At 58.0% G+C, this 26666-nt stretch overlaps 7 protein-coding genes across 7 annotated transcripts; 2 read left to right on the forward strand and 5 right to left on the reverse strand.

Annotated features, from left to right (window-relative positions):
* Nucleotides 1–1617: 1617 nt before the first annotated feature.
* On the forward strand, nt 1618–2187 carry BKCO1_1900098 (uncharacterized protein; the record flags this gene model as incomplete). The annotated part of the gene is made up of 1 exon (XM_020272128.1): nt 1618–2187. One exon carries the CDS (start codon nt 1618–1620, stop codon nt 2185–2187), a length of 570 nt encoding a protein of 189 aa, XP_020131406.1.
* Nucleotides 2188–3616: 1429 nt separating this feature from the next.
* BKCO1_1900099 (peroxiredoxin) lies at nt 3617–4225 on the forward strand (the record flags this gene model as incomplete). Its single annotated transcript, XM_020272129.1, has 1 exon — nt 3617–4225. The coding sequence occupies one exon, from the start codon at nt 3617–3619 to the stop codon at nt 4223–4225; it is 609 nt and encodes a 202-aa protein (XP_020131407.1).
* Nucleotides 4226–4691: 466 nt separating this feature from the next.
* On the reverse strand, nt 4692–6799 carry BKCO1_19000100 (arylsulfatase; the record flags this gene model as incomplete). Its single annotated transcript, XM_020271884.1, has 3 exons — nt 4692–6088; nt 6278–6536; nt 6614–6799. The coding sequence occupies 3 exons, from the start codon at nt 6797–6799 to the stop codon at nt 4692–4694; spliced, it is 1842 nt and encodes a 613-aa protein (XP_020131330.1).
* A 655-nt stretch (nt 6800–7454) lies between these two features.
* On the reverse strand, nt 7455–11296 carry BKCO1_19000101 (chromosome segregation protein suda; the record flags this gene model as incomplete). Its single annotated transcript, XM_020271885.1, has 5 exons — nt 7455–7762; nt 7818–8234; nt 8290–10993; nt 11050–11209; nt 11259–11296. 5 exons carry the CDS (start codon nt 11294–11296, stop codon nt 7455–7457), a joined length of 3627 nt encoding a protein of 1208 aa, XP_020131329.1.
* A 916-nt stretch (nt 11297–12212) lies between these two features.
* On the reverse strand, nt 12213–13673 carry BKCO1_19000102 (glycosidase crf1; the record flags this gene model as incomplete). Its single annotated transcript, XM_020271886.1, has 1 exon — nt 12213–13673. The coding sequence occupies one exon, from the start codon at nt 13671–13673 to the stop codon at nt 12213–12215; it is 1461 nt and encodes a 486-aa protein (XP_020131328.1).
* A 2546-nt stretch (nt 13674–16219) lies between these two features.
* Nucleotides 16220–17530, reverse strand: BKCO1_19000103 (tyrosine phosphatase; the record flags this gene model as incomplete). The annotated part of the gene is made up of 3 exons (XM_020271887.1): nt 16220–16394; nt 16494–16822; nt 17075–17530. 3 exons carry the CDS (start codon nt 17528–17530, stop codon nt 16220–16222), a joined length of 960 nt encoding a protein of 319 aa, XP_020131327.1.
* A 909-nt stretch (nt 17531–18439) lies between these two features.
* On the reverse strand, nt 18440–20135 carry BKCO1_19000104 (pq loop repeat protein; the record flags this gene model as incomplete). The annotated part of the gene is made up of 12 exons (XM_020271888.1): nt 18440–18725; nt 18880–18928; nt 18984–19040; nt 19090–19219; nt 19267–19357; nt 19408–19493; nt 19543–19577; nt 19628–19767; nt 19820–19900; nt 19955–19971; nt 20031–20048; nt 20109–20135. The coding sequence occupies 12 exons, from the start codon at nt 20133–20135 to the stop codon at nt 18440–18442; spliced, it is 1017 nt and encodes a 338-aa protein (XP_020131334.1).
* Nucleotides 20136–26666: the final 6531 nt, after the last annotated feature.

Here is a 26666-nt window from a genome sequence, read left to right on the forward strand (position 1 = left end):
CCGTCGAGAGCCGGGGGCCAGCATCAGGAACGCAGCAGATCGATTCCGCGGCCGACGGCTCCCTCCTCTCGTCCGCCTAGGACCAGTCGCATTTCCGCATCTCCCACGGCACAGCTGCAGACTGCACCGCGGCCGTGCCCACCACCCGCACTCTCGCATCGCCGCTTCGGCAATCGCGCGCCTTAAGGTTGGTCCCGCTCTTCCGCCCAGCACTAGCTCCTTGGGGTCCTGCCGCCCAACTCCGTGCGGGGACGCGCCGCCAGGTCGTCCAGGGGGGGGTGGGTGGTCGTCCCGCGCTGCGGCTGCTGGGCCAAGGTCGTATTCGCGGAGAGAGGTTGCTGATACTTGGTCGTCCAGACTCCAGATCTACAGGCCCCAGAGCCCCACCACGCATCTCCGGACCGGGCACCGTCCGCATCGAGCTGAACGAGGCCATAGCGGCCCCTGCAGGCACCGAGCAAAAAGAACCGTGGAAGCGGCAAGCGGACCGCATACGGCGCGAATCTCCCGGTGTAACGTGGGACCGCGCGTCGAGAGCGTGAAGACGGAGACGTCATTTGCACCTGTTGTCGCACAAGGCCGATAAGCAGCCCGTCGACGGCGCACGCGATCAATCTTCATCGGCGCACGGCCAGCGGTCCGCGGCGAAGGACATTGGTGGACAGGCGAGCAAGGCTGCGGCGCGACCCAAGGTTGTGCTGAGGAGCTGGGGGACGACGCAGAGGTAAGCTCAAATTAAACTCGCTACGCTTCAGACACGCACCTGCCCTGTCACATCCCGGCCCATTGCGACATGTCTTGGGAGCATGCGGCGCACGCAAGATGCCGCCGGGCATGCACGCGCTCCCCTCCCCTGGCGTCGGGCTTTCGCCCTTCATCCGGCACGCCGTTTCAAGACCGCTCGCTTCGCACTGGCCCCGAATCTTGCATCTTGGGCCGTTGGCGGCGCGCTCGTGGCCGCAGCCAGCCTGGCACCCGCATGGCTCAGGAATGCTGATCGCCCCCCGCGGCCAACACGCATGCGCACCCGCTCGTCGAACCCCACTGCAGCAGCAGCCCCAGCGGCCCCGGCGGCCCCAGCGGCGCCAATGCCGGGCCCTGCCCGTGGCGAGATTAAGGATCGTCGTTTGTCGAAGACGTCCTTTTTGCTTCGTCGCGCGGTGGCCATCCTTTTGTGGCGCTGCATCGGGCCATGGCTGGCGCCCCGATGCTGTATCTTCTGGCTCGGGCGCAGCCTCGCGGCTTCGATCGCCGAGGCTGAGACGCATCGGCGCCTAGCTGGACTGCTTCCTTTTCCGACGATAGACTTTCTTTTGCGCGGGCCATCTTCCAGTCTCTCCTCAAACAGCAGCATGCAGTCGCCATTGGTTGCCCGCCTCTTGATTTTGCTAATTCCTTCCAGAAGCACTGTGCCGTCAGATGCCCAGCAGAGGCAGAGGTCGAAGAAGAAATATCAGTGACGCCAGTGCCTCGTCCAGAGTGTCGACTAGGTCATCGTCTAGACAAGGGACCAACGCTCACTCCTCATCCGCCAACCTTTTAAGACGTTCAAGCCGCATCGCAGAACGCTCATCCACCACAGACCTCAACTCCTCCTCTCCCAACGCAGACGAAACAATGGCTCACGTTGCTCGCCGCACGCAAACGAACGACAATCTCGGCGCCCGGGTGGTTGAAGACGTAGGGCGATCTCGGCGCATCCGGATCGACGGCGAAAATGCTGGAATGCGCAACCTGAGCTCGCGCGGTCGAGATCAGAACTCAATGGGCCGCCCCGGCGCGTCAGGATACTCCATGGAGGTTACCGCCCAGCCTCCGGGGACCGCCCGCCCCGGCCAGCCCATCAGGGCCACCGTCACCATCCGCCTCCGGCGCTCCCGCGGAGCCCCCGACAGCGATCTCGAGGACGGCCGTCTGCTGGCCGTCGCCACCGTGGTGGCCAGGGGTGCTGACGGGGCTTACGTCCCCGTCGGCCCTGACGCCCTGACCGGGCCGAGGCTCTTCGACTCCTTCCACCCCATTGACAACGACGCCGACGACGTGGTCGGATACGCCCACTTCCCGGACCTCGCCATTGGGCAGGAGGGCATGTGCAAGATCAGAATCGCCCTGATCCGAGTCACGGGCGGCCAGGGCGAGACAACCGAGATCGTGGACACGCGGTCGATCATTGTCGGAAGGAATTGAACGTGCAACCCCGGCGGTAAGGAAGCCCTTGAATGCGGCGTGATCTTCGGCTGACGGTGGCAGGAATTGATTAATGGAGTTGGGTGGTGGTTTTCGGGTCCGGGGTTTTGGCCATGGGTTATGGAGCGCTGCTATTCTCGGGAGTTGTATGATGGGACCCTGGTGTGGTATATTGTTTGGTGGCATAACTGTACTCTTCAAGACGGGCGGTAGCTTTGGAGCAACATTATCGGCCTAGGTTAACGGGATAGAACTCAAGTGCGACAATCTTAAGACATGCCAATGGGTTGTTCCTGCTGGAGACGCACGCGAGGCGCAGGTGTGGTGAGGAAGCCAATATTTCGCGGCAAAGCTGTGCAACCGCGGCGAGTCACCCCATGATGGCTGGCCCGCCGTCTCGCAGAAATACGAAGGCACAGTCGCTGGGACTTTCCGAGCTGGGGCTGGGCGTGGTGGAGCGGCGGGCATGTCGCACTCTCACGTAATCTCGCTGGCTGTGGGCGGTGGGATCCAGACCTCGACAGGCATATGCCGGCATCGTCGGCGCGGAGGTTGCTAGACCCTGTGCAAGGTGAGCGGCTCATTGGCCATTGAGATGGTCGCGGAAGCGGGAGCGTGGGCGAGGCCTGGCGTTCCGATGGGTCCGTGGGCGGGATGGAGGCCATTGCGGAGGAGGTCCAGAAAAAGCATCGAGGACGTCGTAATCGTGTTGAGTGGGTGGGGGAGATGAGAGAGTCAAAGACGATGGGAGCAAATGGCGAGCGGAGACAGAAATCTTGGAAGCCGGCCATGACGCACATCTCACGTGTCGGTACACCGTCTGGTGCTGACGGGCGCCGGTGCAACCTCCGTCCATCCTCATCCGCCCTTCACCTCACACACCCTTCACCTCACACACCCTTCACCTCACACGCCCTTCATTCTGCGCCGGTCGAGTGCACCAGGTAATGTCCGCTCGGGTAGTTCTGGGTGGCCCTGGTCGCCGTGTTGCTTTTGCTGCGCAGCGCATGGAACGCATTGACAGATGCCTGAGATCGAGCGAGCCGGTTGCCTGGTTCTACATATATATTCGCCGACCTGAGCGCGTGAAACTGAGTATGCACCACATCAGGCCACCACAGGCCACCGCAGGCCACCGCAGGCCACCGCAGGCCACCGGAGTCCGCCGCACGCTGCCGCACGCGGATGGCATGACCGGCCGTCCCTTTCGGGCCTCAGGACGTACAAGGCGGGGCAGCTGAGCTTCGGCGGGACCCTGCGGGGTACATACATCTTTACGCTCCCCGCCCCCGCAACTACTACTGCTCCCCTGCTCGACATCACCCGTGAACAACTGCGCTCACAAAGCTAGCCCATCAGTCAACTAATCCCCAGCGCACCAATTGGCCCTCCGCCCGCCCTCTCCAGCCCCCTCAAGCCTGCCACAACCATGACCGACGCCTCAGCCGCCCTGCGCGCCAAACAAGCGCCCCTCAAAGACTCCTACCGCAGCGACCCGTCCGCCGCCCTCGTCACGCTCAAGTCATCCGGCACGCTCGACAGCAGCAGCATAACCTGCAAGCTCTCCACCGGCGCCGCCGTCTCGCAGGCACAGTCCAAGATCGCCGGGCTGCACCCGCGCGCCGGCGGCGACGACCCCGCCGTGTCGGGCGAGCTGTGCAGCGGCGACATGCTGCTGGAGGCGCTGGTCGCCTGCGCCGGCGTCACCCTCAAGGCCGTCGCCACCGCCCTCGCCATCCCGCTCGCTGGCGGCACCGTCCATGCCGAGGGCGACCTCGACTTCCGCGGCACCATGGGCGTCGACCGCGAGGCCCCCGTCGGCTTCAAGACCATCCGTCTCGGCTTCGACGTGCAGCTGGATGGCGACCTGGGCGAAGACGGTGATGCTAAGATTGAGAAGCTGGGGAAGCTGACGGAGCGGTATTGCGTCGTGCTGCAGACCATCGCGAAGAAGCCCGAGATCAGTGTGAGTGTGAGGGGAAATAGTGAGGCCGAAGATGGCGTCGAGAAGGGATACGCATGGGGCCAGAGAAGCTAGCTTCGGTTTGGACCTGTACCTAACTGCTGTTCTGATATAGCAGGTTGGCAATTGTATATATCATATAGCCCAAATCCATATCACACAACACGCGCTTCGGATTCGCTTCTATTTCCATCACTTCATAGTCACCTTTACTTCCATACCTCGCGGTGCGTATACAACCATCGAACTCGTTCTTTCCAGCAAAACTTAAGGGACCATGACCCTCTGCCATCATCTCGTAGGGTCGATCGGCATCGTGGTAGACAGTTTGCGCATAGCACTGTGAGACTCGACTTTGACCCAGGGTTTCTGACATGCGCAGCTCATACTGACGATGTTAGACACCATGCTCAAGCCAGAATGTTCTATTGAAACCAAGCCGTGCATACATAGGCCAACATATAGCATACAATGGGTGAAGAAGCATTCAAATCCATAAAGACCACAGACCACTACCTCGTCTGGTACAGTCACCATACGATCAGTTAAACGTCTTACCCACGAGCTGCGGCGGCAAGTCCTTCTTGCCGATCCACCTAATCCACTTCGTGTCGTCCTCAAACTCATCCTCATTCGGCGCAATCCCATCCAGTTCTCCCGCCAGCCCGACCACACCAACCTCCTTCTTATACTTCTCCCACTCCACCAGCAGCTCCTCAAACACCTTCTGCTCCTTCTCCTTCAAGTCCTCCGTCTCGCCCGGATCTTTTTCCAAGTCAAACAGCTCCCACCGCTGCGGCCCCTTGGGGAAAGGCACATACGTCAGCTTCCACTTCCCCCTGATCAGCCCCGCGCTGCCCCCAACCTCGAACCCAACGACGTAATCCTCCGGATGCACCGTCGCATCCACCACCGCCCCCTCCTCCCCCTTCACCCTCTCAATAAACCCCGCCCAACTCGCGCCCCTCACCGGCGCAATCTCCCTCCCCCGATACTCGGTCCCCGGATGCCTCAGCCCCGCCAGCTCCAAAACCGTCGGCACCACATCCATGACCGTACAAAACGCCCCCGCCACCTTCCCGCCCGCGGCCCTCCCCCCCGCCGGCTTCAACACCAGCGGCACCCTGCACCCGCCCTCGGTACTGAACCTCTTATGCAGCCTGCTCGGCGCCGTCGCCGCCTGCGCCCAGCGCGTCCCATACCAAACGAACGAGTCCTTCCGCCCGATATTCTCCACCGAATTGTCGTAATACCGCTCCAGATGCTCCAGCACCCTCTCGCCCAACACCGGCCTCGCCTCGATGCTCGCGCCCTCGGCGCCATTGTCGCTCATGAACAGCACCACCGTATCCTCCCACACCCCCATCCCCTTCAGGTGCGCCACCACCCGCCCGACGTTCCAGTCCATGCGGTCCACCATCCCCGCGTACGCCTCCATCGCGCGCGCGCTCTTGGCCCGCGCCTCCGCCGACATGGCCTCCCACGCCGCGGGCTCGCCCGGCGCCGTCACCACGTCGTGCGCGACCACGTCCGCGCCGATGAGGCCCGTTTCGCGCAGGCGGGCGAGGCGGCGCAGGCGCAGGGCGGCGGGGCCGTCGTCGTAGCGGCCGCGGTACTTGGCCATGGAGGCGGCGGGGGCTTGGAGGGGCCAGTGCGGGGCGGAGAAGGGGAGGTAGGCGAAGAAGGGTTGTTGCTGTTGGGGTTGGGGGGGTTGGGATTCTGCTGCTTCTTCTTCTTCTTCTTCTTCTCCCTCGGTGGTGGGGGGGTAGGATGGCGGGGAGAGGTACTCGATGAGCTTGGTGGCGTAGTGGTCGGACGAGTAGAAGTCGGGCGGGAGCGCGTCGACGTATTCGCCGTCTTCCATGTGCAGGGCCCGCGTGCCCGTGTCGAAGAAGGGGCCGGGTTCGGTGTGCGGGTCGGCGTATTGCGGTTCGTAGCCTGTGGGTTTTTTTGCGTCAGCGCCGCCTCGCTCCTGGTGTTTTGGGATATAATGGGTGGAAAGACTTGTTGTTGGAGAACGAGGGAGGAGAGGTGGGAAATAGAGGGAGACATGTATGTATGCTTGGAGTTATTCAAGGGGTTCATGAAAAGGATGTTGCTGAGTAGAGACGAAAAAAAAAAACCGACCGTAATGGTTCGCTGCGCCCGGGAGCAGCGCGAATGACCTCTTGAAGCCCCTCGCCTGTGGGCTATGCTTCTTCTTGAGGCCCAAGTGCCACTTGCCCGCCATGACCGTGTAGTAGCCGCCATCGCGCAGCAGCTCGGGCAACGCCACCACGCGGTCATTCAGGTAGCCTTCGTGCCCGGGTTTCCCCTGGTGCGCGGGAGACTGGCGGACCAGCTCCGCCAGAGACCCGAGGCCGGCGATGTGGTTGTCTGTTCCAGTCTGGAGGAGAGAAAAAAGAAGAAAAGTGTAAGCAAAGATCGGATGTTCTGCGTGAGAACAGAGAGAGAGGGAATCACCATGAGCATGGATCGCGTCGGCGAGCACATGGATGCGACGTGGAAGTTGGTGAAGCGCGTGCCCGACGCATCCTGGGCTATGGCGTCGATGTTTGGCGTTTGGATCTCCGAGCCGAAGCAACTGCAGTCAGAGAAACCGAGATCATCGGCGACGATAACGAGGAAGTTGGGCCGTTTCTCAGTCATGCTGGCGGATGATTGATTCACTTTGAAGAAGCGCCCTCTGAAACGAGCAAGAAACAGAGAAGAGACTGGAGATCGGTAAATACCGATGCGGGGTAGTTCAGTGGGTCTTTCCTGCTGCAGGCCTGATGAGCGTCAGGCTGCTGTGAAGACTTGGGTGGAGTATGGAAGAAAGTACAGTCTCAATATAAATGCTGCATACGCGCAACACGCGTCCGCAGACCCCCCCCAGGAACCTGCCGCGTGTCCACATGCGCGAATTTATTAGCCCGCGATGGCTGGAATACTTGTGGGGTGCATTGTCTACTGGGCTGATGAAGATTCGTCGTCGGCAAACGAAGCCGACGAGGCATTGCTAGGAGCGAGGTCCCCACTTGTGCCGGCCTGAAAAGGGTAAGTTGTCGATGCTACGAACGGCGCATTCGCCATACACTTCGGCAATCGCGTCATCGCCAGAGCTGCTCATCCCTGCCACATCCCTCGGCCTTTAGCTGCGCCCGCAACTACCAGAACGCGAACCAACGAGTCGCTGGATGAACGCCCGACGGATGCAACAAAGAAAAGCCACCCATGATCCGAATCTTCCTTTCCATGGCCTATCCCGCATAACCGAGTGATACCGGACTCGTTCCACCGTCCCGGAAACAGAGCCATCCGATCAAGCTCCCGGCTTCTGCTGGCCCTCAATGAACTTCATGGCTGTATCGCGGTCGACGACATCGATACTACTGGTCTTGTTTGTGTAGCTGACACCGTAGCACTTCTCCGCAACCATGACCATCTCGGGCCTGAAAGTCGTGCAGATGAACTGTCCGCCGCCCTCGTTGTTGTTCGACAGCGTCTGCAGCATCTGCGCCACAGCCGTACGGTACTGGGCGTCCAGGTTGGCATCAATCTCATCAAAGAGGTAAAAAGGCGCAGGGTCGCACTGCTGGATGGCGAAGACTAGCGCAAGAGCGCACAAACCTAGGGAATCACGTCAGATGGTGAATTGACAAGGATGTGACAGGTGTAAACTTACTCTTCTGTCCGCCACTCAGCTGCTGAATCCTCTGCTGCTCGTCATGCTTCGAGTTGAAACTGACACTGATACCAACACCAGTGTAATTTTCGACGCTCTGCCTCCTCTCCTCTTCTTCACTGTCCTCCTCCTCCTGCTCGGCACGCGCTTGGCTGTCGCTCTTCCGCTGGATGATCAAGCGACCTTTGCCAGCCGGGACAAGCTTCTCGAAGACATTGGCGAACTCGCGACTCACTTGCTTGAAAGTACGCTCGATGGCCTCGTCCTTCCGTTGATCGAGTACCTCGATCAGTTCTTCAATCGACCTTTGACTGGAGTCGAGCTCCGAGCGGCGCTTCATAAGGGTATCCCGCTGCTTGGTAAAGTTGGCGTACTGCTCGAACGCCTTCTTGTTGACGTGCGAATACTTCTTGAGCGCTTCGTTGATCTTGTGCAAACGCTTCAAGGCCTGCAAATGAAAAGTCAGTCTGACTGGGCTCTGCTCTGAAATAAGTCTGTCGACTTGCCTTGTTGGATTCCATGTTCTGGTACTTCTCGAACGCCTCTTCCGGCAGCACGCCCAAGTCACGGATGTTCCTCTGGCACTCTTGATTCTTGCTGTTCAGCAGAGCCTTCTTGGCCATGCCCTTCTCCATCCGCTTTTGGTGACGCTCAATGGCGCGTGCCACCTCTTCTTGTTCAGTCTGTTTCCCAGCCTTGGTTTTCTCAAGCTCAGAAAGCTGAGAATTGGTCTGATCAATGTTCTGGTCGGCTTCCTGCAGCCTCCTCTGGACAGTCTCGAGGGCCTTGTTGATCCGCTTGAGCTCGCGCTGGCGGTCCTTGAGCTTCACAGAGCTGCCACCAGAATCCGTGCCATCTTCAAAGCCCTGGGAATTGATCTGATCCAGACGAAGGCGGAGGTTCTCGCGAAGCTCAGACTCCAACGTGGTCTTCTGTGCTTCAAGTTCCGCACGGTTGGTGCTGAGTTTGGAAAGCTGCCCGCGCAGGTCCTGGATGGGCCTGGCGAGAGATTCGAGCTGCTGCTCCTCTTCACGAGAAAGAGCTTTTTTGAAGTCGGAAGCCAACTCGGAATCGTAGGCCTCTTGCTGTTCTCCTAGTTCGCGGACGTTGGCCTCGATGTTGTCCCTTGATCTCTGCTTTGCCTCAAGACCCTCTCTCTTGTTTTGCAAGTCAGTCATCTTTGCGCGCAGCTCCTGTCTCATCGGGCCATAGCTATTCTCCAGCTGCTGCTGTTTCTGCTGAATCTTTGTGAGTACACCATACGCGCGCGTGATCTCCTGATCCTTCTCCTCGTTCAGTCGCCGCAGCTCCACTTGACGGGCTCTCTGCGCCTCGTATTCCTGGCGCCATTTGGCCACATTACGGACACCATCGATGCGAGAGTTTCGAGGATCGTGGAAACCACCCGTCAGGGCACCCTTCTTATCCGCACGGTCTCCCTCTGGCGTGATGGCGCTGACAGCGTGACTACGGGCATACTGTGCCGCAACTTGGAGGTTGGGACAAATTATCGTCTTACCGAAGACGTGCTGGAAGGCATTCTCGTACAACGGATCATACTGAAGCTTAGAGATCATATGTAGAGCATCGCTAGCCTTGGGAATGTTGATCGGTTTTGACCTCAGCCGGTTGAGAGGCATGAAAGTAACACGGCCAGCCTTCTCCTTCTGTAGGACTTCGAGGACCTTTGTCGCAGTCTGCTCATTGTCGACGACGTAGTGGAACAAACTGGCTCCGGCAGTCACCTCCACGGCAGTTTTGTATCTGTCGGGCACCTCGAAAAGTTCCGCGAGCGTGCCGTAGACGCCTTTCAGATTCTGTTGCTGTTTGATACGGCGGACGGCGGCCAGGCCACGACTGGTGTTCTGATCCATCATGTGCGATAGGAACCTTTCCGCGCGGTTGAGTTCGTGCTGGGCGTTGCTGATCACCGAATCAAGCTTGGCTTCTTCTCTCCATAGCTCCTTACGCTGATCCGAAAGCTGGTCGCGCTCCTCCTTCGCCTTCTGTACCTCTTCTGAGATGTTTTGCATGTTGTCGCCGCGGTTCTCGATATTAGAGCGTAGTTCAGTGATTTCGGTTTCCAAGCGCCCGATTTGGGTCTCCAGCTCGGCAATGTCCTCCGTGGTCTGCATAGCGATTGCCTTGCGGGTCGCCAACGAGATATTGACCTCGTCGATTTCCTTCCGAAGCCAGTCATCTCTCTCGCGCTTTGACCGGAATTGTGATTGACGCCCTTGCTTGGCCAGCAAGCGTTGCCTGATGCCTTCGGAATCGGCGAGTTGAGTCCTGATTGTGGCTTCTTGCTCCTTTAGTTGGTTGTATTCGGGCATGATCGTTGCAAGTTCCTGCTCGCGCTGCTTGATCTGCTTCTGAACTTCCTGTAGGTCGGCATCGTGACGACTCTTGGCTTGCTTTGCGGCTGCCTGGCCATCCGTGAGCTCATTGACCTCGAGCTCAACCGCGGCCCTATCACGCGCAGTTTCACGGCGCTCCTCCTCGAGCTGGCGTTTGTCGACCTTGAGAAACTCAATCTGCTGCTTGAGCTCCGCAATCTCGGTATCGATCTGCGTAATCTCCTGTTCGTTCTGGACGAAACGCTCCCGGTTGTCGTCGGTCTCGTCGACGCCAACCTGCCTCTGTTCATCCATGGTTTCCAGCACCCTTTGGATCTCCTGCTGCTCGCGATGGTAGATGGTGTATTCCAAGCACCTTCGCTCGCGGTCCTTCTCCTGGTAAGCCCTGAGCTCCTCCTTCTCTTCCTCAAGCTCCCCAAGGCGCTCTCTGATGTAGGCCAGCAGGTCGTCGATCTTGGAGCGCTTGTTGTCCGTTTCCTGCATGATCTTCAAACTCTCGCTTCTCCTCGCCTCGTACACCTGAGTGCCCGCAACCTCCTTCAGCAAATTCAACCTTTCGCCATCCTTCATGTTTGTCAGAGCGGTCACACGGCCCTGCGGAACAATGTAGTACGGGTTCGATCGCGAGAAACCGGCCGACTCCAACAGGTTCATGACGTCAGCCTTGGTCGCGTTCTTGCGATCAAGCGAGTATTCGTCCTTCTTCAGGCCAATCGTGCGGCGAAGGATGACCTCGGGCTTTCCGGTGGGGAAGCGGTCGTCGCTGTTGTCGAAGATGACCTCTACGTACGCCGACATGACGGCGGAGCCCGATCCTTCCTGCGCGCATTGTCAGTCGCGTCGCCTCCATCGGGCGAGCGGGGTGCGGGGCTTACGTGGAGGAGGGCCTGGCGCTCCTCGCGCCCCATCTGGGTGTAGGCATCGCTGAGGACGAAGCGGATCGCGGCGAAGAAGTTACTCTTGCCCGAACCGTTGCGACCGACGATGACGTTGTGCTTGGGCGAGAAGGGCTCAATGACCGTCTGATCCTTGTAGCTGCAAAATGCATCAGCACGCTGCCGTGGTCCATGTGCGGCCGACGCACCTCTTGAAGCCCTGGATAATAATCTGCTTGATGTACATGGTGAGCCGCGCTGCGCGAAAGTGCGGGATATCGTGCGCCTTGGGCCAATAGGTTGGCAGTAGGATGGAAAGAGGAACGCGTAGAGTGGCTCGTTAGATTCAGGCGACCATTATTCTCGACCGCGAGCAGGAGGTGGTGATGCGCCCGGGCTGCTGTCGTCGGAGTGTCTGGACGCAAGCTGCGGGATCAGCGACGCGTCGCGAGGAGCGCGTACTCCGACCTAGCGACCTCGGCCAATCATCGGCGCTTCGACCCAAACGCACGTGCCAGGGCTACAGAGAGAGCGGCGAGGTACCAGCCTGGCCGTACACGTACTATTGCTTTGATTTTTTCTATTGTTTCATCGAATCTTTCAGACCGGAGTTGCAAAAGGTCAATCAATGTATTTCGGGTTTTGTTTCGGAGGAGACAATCAAGTAACAGAAGCTTGCTAGAGGATGTAAATATTGTTGACACAAAACCATATATATATATATATATACTTAGGCAAGTGAAACATCGCTATCAAGAGTATGATCAACCATGGTGACGACCAAATAAAGGGCTTCCATGGATAGTCATCTAGTCTCGAAGTGGGAGAGCTGGTCTCAGGAGTGGCCATCAGCTTCGGACCAGAGCAGGACATGCAGACCGCTTAATTAGTATACACTCTCCTTCTGGCACACACGCACCACTTAAAATTTAAAGGAATCGTTGTTTTCATAATCCATGAAAGTTCATAAATTGATCACTGCAGAGTGCACTGCAAGTGGGATATCTTGCGGTCTATCGCCGACCAAAAGCCGCACCAAGCCATTAACCAAACATCAACCCGCCATTTTTGCGACCCAGTCGCCTGCCAGAATGGAGAAGTCAAAAACAATGTAAACAAGAATGAAGTGAAGGTATGTAAAGTATGTCTCAGAGGCTAAAAATTTACAGCGCCAGGACGGCAGCGACACCGCCGAAGAACAGCGCGTTCCTGACGCCACCTAGAGCAATGGGAGCGGCCGCGCCGGTAAAGACGGGCGGAGTCGCGCTGGGAGTGTTGGCGGGGGTGGTGGCCGAGGCGGTGGACGTCGAGTCACCGCCTTCGACATCGCTAGTCGCCGGCTCCGAAGGAATGGGGTAGTTGCTGCCACTGGGAATTGCGAGAGTCATCGTGCCGTCGCCGAGCTCATTGGTGGTGGAGGTGGCGACGCTGCTGGATGCCGCACCATCAACGTCGGCAGTCGACGAAGGCGCGGGAGTGGTCTCGACCACAGGAGTGGTTGCCGCCGGGGTAGACTCTATCGCGGTGGTCTGGGCAGGAGCAGTCTCGCCGGGCTGGAGAGTAACCGTCTGGGTGACGATGATAGGAGCGCACGAGCCAGAATCGTCCGAGCCGGAACCAGCGGGGAAGGTAGCGCCGACACCACTGCCAGTAGGAGTGCTGAAGTTGCCCGAGCCGGCGACACCGTCGGCAGCGCCAGCGGCGGCAGCAGAGCCGGAAGCGGCAGCAGCGCCAGTGGAAACGGCAGTGTTGGACGAGCTGGTCTGGGTTGGGCTGGTGCCGACAAGGTCGCAGCCTTCGCTGTTGATGCTGATGCTCTCCGAGGATCCAGTGGTGTCGGTGAAGTTGTAGCTGCAGCCAGGGTTGTAGTTGGTGATCTTGACGTCCTCGACAAACATGCTCCAAGGCATTCCGGCGGCGGCATCGTAAGTCGTGTTGCCGCCAGCCCACTGGATAGTCCAGTAATCGTTGTCGGGGTCGCCGCCGGCCCAGATGCCGAGACGGATGTTCATGGGGGTCTGGGGGAAGTTGGTACCACCGTTGGCATCGGCGTAGTTGAGAGTGCGGACAGTGGTGCCGTCAATGGCCCAGACGATCGACTCCTTGGTCCAGTCAACCGAGTAAGTGTGGACGGTGTCCTGCGGGGTGGCGACGTCGAACTGTTGCATCCTGTCGTAGGTGGTGGTGTTGCCCTTGCCAAAGTAGTTGGTCTGGACGATGCTGTTGGTGCCACCCAGGAACTCCCAGTCAATCTCGTCCAGGTCCTCGGACTGCAGGACGATGCTGCTGATGATACCCTGGCCGGGGGCGGACTTCATCTTGACCTCGACCTTTCCGTAGAAGATGTAGAAGTCGGTCTTGATGGTAGGAGCCTCACCACGCTTGGAGATCCTGAACTCGGCTCCATCGGATCCGTAGTTGACGGCGGGGGCAACGTAGCTCCAGCTCGTGTTCTTTCCGGCAGTGAACTCGCTGTTCCAGGACTTGGTGTTCAGACCAGCGTTGACGGGGCAGGGGAACTGAGAGGCGTTGGTGGGGTTGCACTCGGAGTAGGTCTGCGCAAAGGCAGTGGGAACGACTGCTGCCAGACCAGCGGCAGCAGCAGCAAAGGCGGTAGAACGCATGGCGGATGAGATGGTTGTTTGGAAAACTGATTGAAACACGGGGGAGAGAGTGGCAGCGGCCGGGCGCTGGAGTGAAATAGATACGGAGAGCGGACGAATGAGGGAGTGGCACTGCCGAGAGAAGAAAGAAGGCACTCGCGAATGGCCAGCACAAAGAAAAGAGGGAGGGTGGTGGTGAAAGACTTGGTCGACAAGAGCCCCAGCAAAAACGAACACCGCGCCAAAACGACGGGGCGGCGCGGGGGCTTTTGAAGGGCGGGCAGGGTGCCCACGGCGGTATAGAGGCCGCGGTCCAGGAGGTGTTCCGCATGTTTCAACATGGCCGGGTTGCGGCGCTACTACGCGCATCGCGGTGGGGCGGCCGGTCGCTGCCGCACGATGGTCGGCTGGTGGCCAATTGGGACCCGGCCAGCCGACCCCAAACAGGGCCTGCCAAGCCGCAGCTGCCCTGTGTTGCGCGCGTCGCCTTGCCACTCGCTCGCGCTGGCCTGGCTGTGCAGTGGCTGGCGCCGTGCTGCGCCTGCAGACTGGGGCCCAGGAAGCTGTTTCTGCTCTCTCCTCCAGTCCTCGCGCTGCGGACTCGCCGACGCGCGACGTTGGAGTTGAGTCGGTGCTGGCCATGCGCACCATTCCGAGCGCGGCCGACGCCTCGCGCGCTCCCGTCCGTCGACTGCAATCATCTCGCATAACCTCAATCTCGCACCACCAAATGAGCATGAGCCAGCCTCTCCGACGGGCGCACGTCCTACCCGCGACGCCTTGCGGCCACCGGCCGTTTATCCGGCTCGGCCGGGGTCCGACGGTCTGCTGGCGTTTCGCGTCCCCAGCCAGCCAGCAGCCTTGTAGGGCCGTCGAAACCACCAGGATTGATGTCATGCTACGCGCCCGCCTTCTCCTTGGAGCTTGATGCGACGGCCGATCCGCCCCTGACGCTCGCGATTGATCTCCAGGAACCGCCTCCACGCTCACTTATCGACACCAGCCCGAGACACGGCCTTCCATGAGGCCGACAGCCAGCGTGATCGAGGACTACCCATGCCACGAAAAACACGACAGTGCTACCCAGTTCCCAGCGTTGGTGTCGCTCCGTCTCAGACTTCGGACTGCTTGCTTTCGCGCCGCGTCGGATGCTTTTTGCGTTCCGATTATTTCGGGGATGCGCTGCTATTCTCGTAAAGCATTGATGAAGCCGCAGGCGCTTGGGGCCCGCATCTGAAAGCGCTCGCTTGATGCAACTGTCCCCCATGATCCGCAGCAGTGGACACAGCCATGCCCAGCTTCAAAAGAGAGCAAAAGATCAGCACTTGCTAAGGCTCGCTCTTGGCGGATTCGAGCATTTCGCCGACTCAAAATAGAAGCCTTGACGATGAGCGTCGTGCATCCCAAGGATGTCCGACGTTGTGGTTTCGAAACACCACACCCCGATGCTAATTTCCCATCCTCACCGCAATTCCACCTTCTACTGGAAGAACAAAAATGCACTAGTTTCAGCACTTGTTAACTCGAGGCGTGCTTTGCCACACGCAGTAGTCTTGACTGAGTGTATGTTTTTTGTAAAGTCTTTGTTAGGTACCAAACGGACCGCTGATCGAAATAAAGCTGAAGGCGCAGATCGACATCCCGGGAGACAGGTAAGCCCCTCGAAGCGCGTTTCTGGTTGGGTCGGCTCGTGGCCAGCCATCAAGGCCTAGCGGCGACGGACAAACAAAGGCCTGCTATTTTCGCAGCCGTGGCGCAGTGAGGCTTCATGATCCCCCAGACAGGCGGAAAATCTCTACGTCACACTGCAGATCACGCACTCTTTCTTCCCTAGGACTGCTTCGCGCACTGTAAACAATGACCTCAAGGCGACCCTCATTTGTCATATTTGGCTTGGTGACCCTCGAGCCCAATTCGCCTGACCAACTCGGTTGAGAAGCCTTGACAGTTGATAAGGATGATAAAGGTCACTGCAATCAGCACACATCGTCATCGTCCTGTCCAGCACTAACTGTCTTCGGTATTGGATGTTCAAACTCTGTGGGATTGTCCTTCTTGACTGCACGAAGTAGCTGTTGTGGCAAAGGGCCGTATCTCAGTGGTGGGGTATACTTTGCGCAGATCATAGGTAGCAGCCCGCGATCTTCTGAGTTATCTCCGAGGTGCCTGCCGAAGGAAATCCGCATATGGAAACGGTAAAGTGGGCATCTATCAGTAGGTAGGCACATATGATAGTAGGACGATAGGTCAACGATACGGTGGCTATTGAATCGGCTTCCAGTCCATATTCTCGCTTCATGTAAGCTGCTTTCTACATACATCAGCAACGGCACATGCATCAGCTCACTATGTTCTCGTATCACAAAGGGAAGGAAATGCTGATTTGCATTCAAGCCGATGACATTCAATTCAGGCAAGATATCTGAAACCTCTACCACCAGCTTGTTCCTTCTACTGAATCTGCTCTTATTATGTATTCTTCCCAGAGACCCTATGTGAGGACAATATCGGTCGCCCAAGCCTAGCCTCTGAGCACAAGATGCAGTTACCAACCTGCTGCTTCCAATCTACACTGCCGCGCTCTTCGCGTCCCCGTCGTGACCCTCGGTCTTGGGAACAACCATGACTTGTCTGATGCGCTCGATCTCCTCGGTGGACAGGCCGCAAACGGTCCGGACGTAACCTTCGGCGCTCCCGTACTTCTCACGGATCATGACCAAGGTCCTTAGCATGCTATCCTTCCTGTACAGGTACCGTTAGTCATCACATGCAGGTACGATCCCCCAGCAGGTCGTCACGCGACCACGACGCAAGAGACGGTCACAAGGAATATTCACGTACTTGGCACCCGACATCCTCTCCGCACCCTCCTTTCCAGCGCCGGTTTCCTTGAAAGCCGGGTTTTCCGAAATCTTTTTGACGAGCAGCGGCTTCACATGCGCGAGGCCCACCTCAGTAAGGGCGTATTCGTCTGCGATCAGCTCATCCTCCACTCCGAGCATCGACAGCAACACCGCCACGAACACTCCAGTGCGGTCCTTCCCCGCGGAGCAATGCACGAGCAGCGCGTTCGGCTTCTCGGCCAACGACTCGTTCGCGATGTGCCTCAGGATGGTGCCGAAGGCAGGGCCGCCGCCGGCCAGGATTTCCCCGTAAGCTGCGACGAAACCCTACAGAGAAGATGGGGTATACCACCGCGTCAGTGAATTACATGCGCGCGGACAGAAAGAGAGAAAAGCAAATCGATGTCATCATCAACGAAGCAGGGCCCGATCACATCTCGAGTGGCGCCTATCAGTCCTCCCATGCTCTTTCTTTTCGCCTCCCCCCCCCCCCCCCCCCCCCACCAAAAAAAAAACCACGCAAACCAAAAAAAAAAACCTAAAAACAAGCAAGAAAAAAAAAGCCAAAAAAAAACTCACCTCCAACCCCCTCGACGCATACTCCCTATACCTCACCGCCAGCCTCTCCGGCACAAACACCTCATCCTCAAACACCGGCACCCACACCCTCTTCAAAAACATCTCCCCGTCTTCCTCCCCCCCTCCCCCTCCCCCCATAACCTCCCCCTCCGCCTTACCCCCTCCTTCCCCAGCCTTCTCAATCTCCGGCCTCGACCTGAGATCAAACACCTTCGTCACGCGCAACCCGCGCAGGATGGCCCTGTCGGCGGGCGAGGCGCGCGAGGGGTCGGCGCTGCGGAGGAGCGCGAGGGGGCGGATGACGGTCGTGGCGGTGTTTGTGGTGCCGCAGGGGAGGTTGTTGCCTGCGTCGCGGAGGTTGGGGATGGAAGGGGTGGGGAGGAAGGGGGGCGGGAGGGCGGGCGAGGGGGGGATGGCTGTGGAGGGGGTTTGGGTGGTGGTGTCGGGGGGAGACATGGTGGTGGTGATGGTGGCGGTGGTGGTTGTGGTTGTGAGTGGGGGTGGGGTGTGCGCGCGTGGTTGAGTTCGATTATGGTGCAGGTGGGCGCGGAACCTAGTGGGGTGGATGGAGGGTACGACGTGAAGGATGTGCCGGTGGTGAGACCCGGGTGAGAAATGTCTGAGAAGTCGAGTGAAGTAGGTGCTCCGCTTTTCGGAGCGAGTATTATACACCTGTTGTGTGTGTATTGTCGCTGTGGCGCAGCTTCCGCAACTAACAGCAGGCAAACAGGCTCCAGCGCGCGGCTGACTGGCGTGGGTTGCCTGTCGCGGGGCCTCTTACCTCGGCTTGCGGATCGGGACCGGGACCCATTTTCAGCAATGTTGGGCGAAGCCGAGGACTATCCGAGAAAAACACAGGTACGTGAGCATACATGGTAATGGAGTGGTGAAGTTTGCATTGATGCATTGCTAAAACTAATTCGAGGGTGGAGGCCTGTGCTAGGCGTCCCGGGTCTATCATACAAAACCATTTAGCTCTTCCTCGTTGCAAACACCTAACTGGCTGTTTCCCACTATGCGATGCTTGACTTCCATGAACATGGGTTGAATAGTTTTCTACAGCTGACGAAAAACAAAAAAGAACCAGTGTCCAGCCAACATTTTAACAGACCCCGCTTTTTGAATCATGGCCACTCCCCAAACTTTTGCGCCACGACAAATGCGCTCTGAGGTATACAGATATTCATATGGAAAACACGCCAGCTAACTCCCCCAACTATTAATACAGAAGTCTTTCCCTTGCCACTCGCTGCGACAAATGTAAACGCTAAGGAACAGCCTTCTCAATAAACTCAGTTTGGTATAGAACTTTTCTGAGACATGAAAGAAGTCTCAGTGGGAAAGATGAGGATGAGGAATCCACAATCACACAACACGCTCTACGTCACGTTCCGTATCTCCCTGGTGACTTGCCTGGTCCTCAATCTTCTCGGACTGCGCATCGGAATCTTTGTCGAGTGTGGTATGCGGTGTGAGGCTATTGTTTCGGGAGTAATCGGTGATATAGGAGCCGGAAGTTTTCGGTGGCTTCGGGTCGTCGCTGACGTATTGGTCGTAGGACAGGCCGGCACGTTTGGCCGCCTTGAGAGTGCGACGGTTGCGGTACACCCACGACAGGTGCCAGATCACGATGCCGATTTCGAGAACCATGCTGTTGGGAAATTAGCCTTTGTATGACTCATCGTCGATAACATAAAGCTTGCGCATGCTGCATACACATGAGTGCAGCTTCCCGGGGTAGTGGGAGAGCCCTCAGGCGAGTAGAATGCAGCGCAATAGGTTGCGACAAATAGAATCAGACCTACCAAACAATATAAAGAATGCCTCCAAGGTAATCAAAGGTCTGCTGGACAGCTGCAGCATTGGTTAGCCTTGCTCCAGGCGTGTATAACGCTGTATGAGTTCTCACCCAAGGCTATCAACGAGAAAGTAGCTCCAGCAAAGTCCGTGCCCAGGAAGAGAAAGCCTGGGTTTTAAGTGAGCAAATGGACGTTTTCATGGATGCAAACACGTACTGATGTCCTTCGCCCTTCCGTCACGCTTCCACTGTTCCCAGTACATGGGAAGCAAGCCCACGGCAAGCAGAATAGCTGCGACTACGCCAACGGTGATGATTGGCCACTCCACACCCCTCGAATAGGGACCCTGGATATGTCAGTTACGTAAATTCCATAGAGCCAAATGCTGCATACCCTAAGAGTCAGGATAAGGAGCGCCTCGACGCCCCCAGAGACAAGACCTGTAATCACAGCAGCCAGTGTGGCTGTCCAGACTCTCCAGTGCCTAAAAGATATCAGCAAGCTGTCGACGGCACTGTGGAGTTAGATACGTACTCATGATATATCAGAGTTTGCGCCCAGCAAATCAGTGTCAACGAGCAGAAGACCTGAGGCTGCACTTGTAATGGAATGTTGAAGTTCTAAAGACTTTTAGAAGAGCCCACAGATCGGGAGCGCGAAAATACGAACCTGCACGATGTTGTAGACGCCGAACGGCATGGCAGCTGAGACAAGTCAGATGGTGGCTGATGAGGATGACAGCGTTGCGGCTCACCAACAGCCCACAAGAAGGGCATGATCCATGGCAGGCCATCGGTCTGCTTATGCCGCCAATTTGTGTATATTCTGTTTTGGGTCAATGACTGAGCCAGCCATGCGTGGGCGCCATTACGTACTGTGGGAGGATCTGTCACGCTGAAATTAGAATTTGGCGTTGAAGGAACCTCGTGAAGTCATGATGACATACCTGAACACACCAGCATCTTCAGTCGGCACAGCAAAGTTAGCAGCCTGTTGTGGGGGTGCATCGTGTCTTGGTTGCCTTACACTGCAAATAGTTAGTGCCAGTATCCCTCCCGGACCTGAACTCGGAGTAAGGGACTTACCAGTGCCGATGGTCTGCAGACACGGGGACTGTTAGTGAGAACAAGATTTGGATATTCGTGTGAGGCACGTACACCTAGTATGCTCGCTGCCTGAGAATCCACGATGTTAGTGTTGTGCTCATAGAGAGGGAGTCAGTATGCGGAACGTACTGTCGGGATGTGCTCCTGGGGTGCCATGACTCGTGGCTGAGAGGCAGCAATGGCAATATTACAAAGTGGATTAGGAAGGATATTCGGGGGAAGAGAAGGCAGCGAAGGAGAAGAGGAAATTTGTAGCCGTGGACAACAAGGCAGGTGTTGAGTATTAAAGTTGGGCAGCGGCTGGCCAGTTCGATTGCATCAGCCTCCCTTCAGCATCGCGCCGCCACCGGTCCATAAAAGATGCACAAAGTGGGAAGAGTGCAGCATCTCGGTCCCAGCCGGATGAGGCAAATGGCGCAGCGCTGGTTGGGCGGCGGGGTCGGCGGGCGGGCAGGGGCTCCGGGGCGTGCAAATGTGACGAGACATGTTTTTTTCGGCAGCAAGCGCAGTTGACGCAGGAATAGGCAGCGGAGAGTTAGGGTTCGTGTACGAGCTCGGACGTCAGAGCAAGACGGGTCAGCCGTAGTTCTTTTTGCCCCCTGCACCCTGTAGCGCGGGCGATTGGCGTGTAGCTGGCGTGCAGCCGGGCGCCACATCGCCCCTGCAACCGCGCTCCTCGGCCGCCCATTCGACACTGCCCCAGTGCTGGGAAATGCTCAGCCAGCGATCCGCGTAGTCAGGCACCGTGTGCAGGTGGCCCAGCTCACCTGATGGCGCGGCCGTGGGCCTCGCGGCGGGCCTCCGGCACTGGCAGCTGAGGCTCAGGTCCAGCGAGGTGTCGTGGCCAAGAGGCCGCCGGTGGAGACGTCGTCGAGGCCGTCGAGGCCTGCGCGCCGGCAAGTGCCCGTACGTAGTACTACACTGCGTCCCCGCAGACAGGCACATCCATGTGGCACAGCACGCGTGGGCGTGTGGGCGCATGCAACCGACCAGCAAGCACCGCGTCACGGCAGGGCGTGGTGGGGAGGGCGTGGTGTGCCCAAGCAGCGGCATCGTGCGTGGTGCGGCCGGCAGAGCTGCACGTCATCTGGGGCAAGGGGCGTTGGGCGAGGGCCTCTCGGGGCGCTGCTGCGGCGCCGGGGTCGCGGGCAGGGTGGCAGGGAAGACGAGCTGCCGGCAACTGAGCGTGCGCAGCGGCTCTCGCGCCGGGGCAAGGCCGCTGGATCTGCGAACACGCGTTCTCCATTCGCCAGCATCCGCGCTGGATCGGGAACCTTCGTGGCGTCGGAAGCGCTCCCCCGATTCCGCGACGTGCCGTGCATATGATGCACGGTCGGGCTGGCCTTGAGCGTGGAGGAGTGGAGCGGGTTGATGAGGACGACGAGGTGTGCACGGCGCTGGTGGCCGGTCAGCGCGCCATGGAGCAGAGCACACAGGGTCCCGTCCGTGTGCCGGAGGCGTCGCCGTCGCCGGCGCCGGCCGTTGATATTCGCCGCTCGCACACGTCTAGCTTCACCAGCTCCACGGCCTGGCCCGGTGCAGCTCGCCGTCTCGCCCGTCTCGCCCGTCTCGCCCGGTGCTGCCGCCGATCGGGCCAGTGGAAGCGCCTCCGCCCGATGCTCGGAAGCCCGCGCCTGTCGTGTAACCGACACCGCGTCCTCCGGCTGTTGGCAGTGGACCTCATCCATCCTCATCTCGCTCCTCGCCCTCGCCAGTCGCCATCTGCCCGTCTCCCGACTATCCTGCCAGCCGCGCTGCGCGCCGGATATCTCCAAACGCACGCCCGTCGGTCCACCTCCCCCGCCGGACGCCATGAAAGCCCAGAGGTCACGGCCCCGGCCTCCGTCCTTGCCGCGCCTTGGAGCCCACAGCCACCTCAGTGAACCCACCTAACCCAGCGCCATCCACCTGGCCCACGTACAGATTCGCGGAAGGGCCATGCACGCGCAAGAGTCGCCTGCTGCAAGGCAGTTCGAACGGTCTGGCCTTTGCAGTACATGCGCCGTATCTGCCTTTTGTGCTGCACGCAGCGGCTGGTGGCTTGCCCACCGTTGGCTGCCCACGGTCCCACCGAGCACTGCCTACCGAGTGGAAGCAGCACCCGACTGGAAGAGGACGTCGAAAGCGGCAGGAGCAGTCGATAACGGTGCTGCTCCAGGCCCCATTGACAGCGTGGGCTGCCCTCGCCAGAGCTGAGGCGCCCGCCTTGGCCCTGACGTGTACCGGGATGCCACTGCACCCGCACTCCAACACAGACGGCAGCTCGTGCTCCCGCCCGCCGCTAGGTGCAGCAAACGAGGCGAAGGGGCCCTCCCGAGGCATATGCACTCCGCAACCCCATCCACCGTTCGGATATAACTCAACCCGCCGATCACTTTGAGCCCCTAACCTCCGTCTGGAAATCATCAGCAAGACCCTTCAACGGACGCACGTTTACTGATCATCTCAGGGCCGTGATTGCTTGTGGGATAGCCGTCCGTTCACGCCGTTGAGCGATGGCGCGTTCTCATGGCCTGAGAATCTGCTCACCCGTTGGGCACACCTGCGCCGATTCGAGGCAGCATACACCAATCCGGTTAGATTGCTCGACCCGAACCTACCGGCTATTGGAGATGTCGTCCAGCGCCTCCGCAGCCCATTCGCACGCTTTCTTTGAGGCCCGACTACCGAGCAACACCCAGTAAATCGGAAGCTAGATCATCTCGATAACCGCTCTTTGGAGTAAGGCCTGTCCCATCCGTCTGGCTCACCAATCTCCGACGTCCACCTAACAGCATGCCGTGTCTCAGCATCAAACAGCCGCTTGAACCTTATGTGATAGGCTGGATAGCGTCTGGAATTGCCGGCTTGGCAAAGAAGCCCGCACTCTCTAGTCCAATTTGGCGCAACGGGGTCTTGACTTTCTTCGTCCATGGCCATGACTACATCAATGCTGCAACGCTCGTCTCTCGTCCTTGCGTACACGAATTCCCCGGTCTTGCCCATCTTGTTGATCTGGACACGCTATGAGCCGTCTCCACAAGTCTGGCACTCAGCCACGAACGGCAGATACCGGGTTGTCTGCCCCCGCCTCCAGTAAAATCAATGAAAGCACAAACACCCATGAGCCGCGGCTCGGCAATGCATTCCTATCAACGGCTACGGCCCGCTCTTAGCTCAATGCCTCCTAGCCTCTCTGGAACCGCCGCATCGCGTCCATGTTTGCTGCACTGCGCCGTTGGCATTCCGCTGGCTTTCTATTTCACGATCCTCTGGCACCTGCGCACTGCATCATCCACTTTACCGGACGCTGCTTCTCCGTGTTTGCATCGGCACTTTTCGTTGCAGCCCCCGCTCAACAGAATACGTGTATCCTCTTGAACCCTCGCTTACCGCCGATCCCCAGCTTATTTCGCCGTCAGCCTACCGGGTCAAGTCTACGAGATGCTTGTCCCAGACTCGCCACATGCATCCACGAGGTTGCTTTCAACCTAACCAGGCACTTGGGATGCTCGCTTTCGCGCCGCACCAGAAAATATTTTTCCCTCGCGGCTTGCAGGTTTCTACGTCATGAGTATGCCATTTTCTTGCTTAGTGCAAATCTAAATGCCCCTAGACAAGAACATTCCGGGCGTAATGATACGTCCCCTCTTTGCATCACCCGTAGTAGTGCTAGCGCCAATCAAGGCCAAGTTGCTCGCTAGGGTATGAGTTCTTGCGCATCCAGCTGCTGGCGAGGACGTTTGCTTTTTCAAGACCAGCAGACGGCCTATGGGCCTGGAAAGGATCCAGACGCGCGTGAATCTCACCATCTCGGAAACCGGAAATCATCTCCGATTGGTTTACCTGGATGTCTTGGGCGTCATGCAAGCAGCAGTATTCGGATACGCAGGCTACATTTGGGCCGCTGGAAGAATCAGCTCTCGCTGTCACTTGCAATTGAATGGGCAATGGCATGACTTCAATTGAACGTGATGCACAGGAGCTCACCAAGCCAGCGATCGATTGTCGTCAATATGTACCATGCCTCGACGTACCCCTGGGCCAAACGCAACTCTTCCTGCGTTTGCACATGGTTTTACATCAGTGTGCGCGGCTAGGAAATGGGTTGGGCTGGAGGGACCCATGACGGTAGTGAGAAAAACGAAACCATGAGGCTGGTTGATCAGTTCCAGTCCTATGACGACAATCTCGACATCGCGCATGCGTCAATCTTCGTTTCGAAAGGCATTGAAGGTGCTATACGTCATGTCTAGTCCATATCACACGTTCCGATCACGCTCTCATTCTTTGATTTCGGTAAACGTTCTCCCCGACTCAATTCACGTACTACGTAGGTCCAGCCCAGCCTGCTCATATTCACGACTCATGGCAGCCATCAATTCACCCCACCACCTACCCCACTGATGCCCCACCCCTCTTGCACACTTTTTGTTCATCCCGCATGACACCCCGGTTACTTCGGGCCACGGCAAACACGCCCATCGTCAGCAGACGGTGGCCCACAGCAATCGGTCTAGACCTGAGTGGTGAGCAGCAAGGCACAGAGCCTCTGTTGTGCCGCGCGAATAAATTATCTCCGGAGCAAGGAAGAGGGCCATCGTAGTCTTTATTTCCGAACGAAGACGCCAACTGTTGGTGGGCATGCACATATGCATGTGAAGGTACGAAGATAAAGGCAGGGAGCACATTCCTCAAGGTGAGGATCTACGCCTCCCAGGTTTTCCCCCTCACCTTTGGCTAGAACCACGATTGTCGTGCTCTCGCCCGATCTCCGTCTTGTCTCAGATCCTGATTTACTGTTTGCAGTCATGCACCCATGATTCGTCTGGCGTCATGTCGTTACAAGGCGTTCAGCCTTGCTGCCCTATCGTCGCCCCACAAGCTACTTCCTCAATCTGTGCTAGCGTGTGGCGCAGATCACTTCTTATTTATCCTTTGGCACCTCTCACCCAGTCAGATCATTCCCAGTGAACACTTCTGGAGCTCAGTAGGCCAATGCCAGAGTGTGTTGCTGCAATTCTAGGTCGCAGCTGGGGATTGCAACAGTTGGAGAGGCATACGAGGCGCAGCAAAAGGAGAACGGCATGTGAGCCTCGAAGGCAGTGCTAATAACAAACGGCGCAAGCCGAGGTGCAATAATCGCCAACGTCCCTGCAAAGATCAACAAAGTGAGGATTGATAGTCAGGTGGATCCAATGAAGTGGTCGATCCCGCCGGGTGGATCTTGTACTAGTCCTACGCGTAAACCGCGACCATCACCCGAGCTCGCATCCTGGGTTATGTATGTCTATTGAATCGTCTCCACAATTTCATAACGTTAATATTTGTGGCTCTAGCTGTATTAATAGACTATGGTTTCACTGTCTTGCCCCCCTAGCGATTAATGGGCGGCTATCGCGGTTAATTGTAAATTCACGGATTGGTCAATTGACGTCGATTGCCTTTTCGGGAAAGTTTGAGAAAAACTTCCGGTTTGCCTCGGGTCGTTCGGATCAGAGGCTGGAAGAGGATGGTCGTCGATGTCACGACAGATGGCATCTTTGCGGGGCCAAGACCGTTCAGTGTTGCTGGCCTGTATCATTTTCAAACCACACGCGTAATGCCGCTGCAGGACCTATGTTCTGTTCTCCTGGTGTAGGTGGTCGAACGCTGATTCCGTTGCCTCCAATGATACAAACAAGATACTTCCATGTTGCGATCCGTCTTATCTGCATTAGCCTGACCCAGTCTCTTGGTGTACTACCGTTCGTCGAAAGTGTCTCCCAGTCAGCCTCGACGCATCCCTCAAGACCACAGTTCAACAAAACAATCGCCTCCGCGATATTTCCCCGCAGCAATCAAAGCATCCTGCACTCCCTTCCCCCCACCAATCTCTGCGACATCCAGCTCCGCAATCCTCCATCATGCAGGCCGCATTCTCCCCGCTCTTGCATTTCCAAGACGCGGCGCCCGCATGAGAAGAGCCTCCAAACCAATCAACACCCACCGCCGCGGCCGGGAAACGCCATGGCCCGAGCCGCTGCACCGCCGTCATGGCCACATCACATCGACATGATATGCCTGCCTGCCCCCCCTTTATCCCGCATGTGCTACTGTTCTCTTTCGATCCTTCCCGCCAACCCGAACAAGGAAAGCCGACGACGCCGTGAGGGACGCACGGCAATTTGTAAAAAGCCCGCAGCAAGCCAGCCCCCTCTTTCTCGCCTCGCTGGCCAGAACAAAAAAAGCCTAATAAGCGGAGCTTGCTGTTGAATGCGGAATCCTGTCACGTAGCACCCCCCCTCCCCCTCCCCGGCTGTCCCGGACGGAGATGCAGTGCCCTAGACGGCTTGAGGAAGGAAGAAGGTGTGGAGTGAGTGATAGCTTGCCGCTCCATGCCCGGGTGTGTGTGACTGTTGGATCCCGATGCATGCGGTTCCATGTTGCTGGGACTGTTGGCAGCTCGCCCTTGCCGACAGGTTCCGGCCAAACGCGAGGGAATGTGGAATCCGGCTGCTTTGGCATCCGAAGGTGTTTGCTGGTGAAAGGGGTTACGCTTTTGCTTGCATTCAGTACCTCTCGGTGATACTTTTGTTCGTTTCCACATATGTTGTAATGATGAAGCGTCGGTATACTGGATGAGGCACATTTCTTCTCGGAACGAATTGCTGAAGAGGTTATCCACTGGGTACAACTCGTTGAATCCATATAAATAGCTATGATGCG

This window comes from Diplodia corticola (assembly GCF_001883845.1).
Source record: "Diplodia corticola strain CBS 112549 chromosome Unknown scaffold19, whole genome shotgun sequence".
In the NCBI taxonomy this organism is placed as follows: domain Eukaryota; kingdom Fungi; phylum Ascomycota; class Dothideomycetes; order Botryosphaeriales; family Botryosphaeriaceae; genus Diplodia; species Diplodia corticola.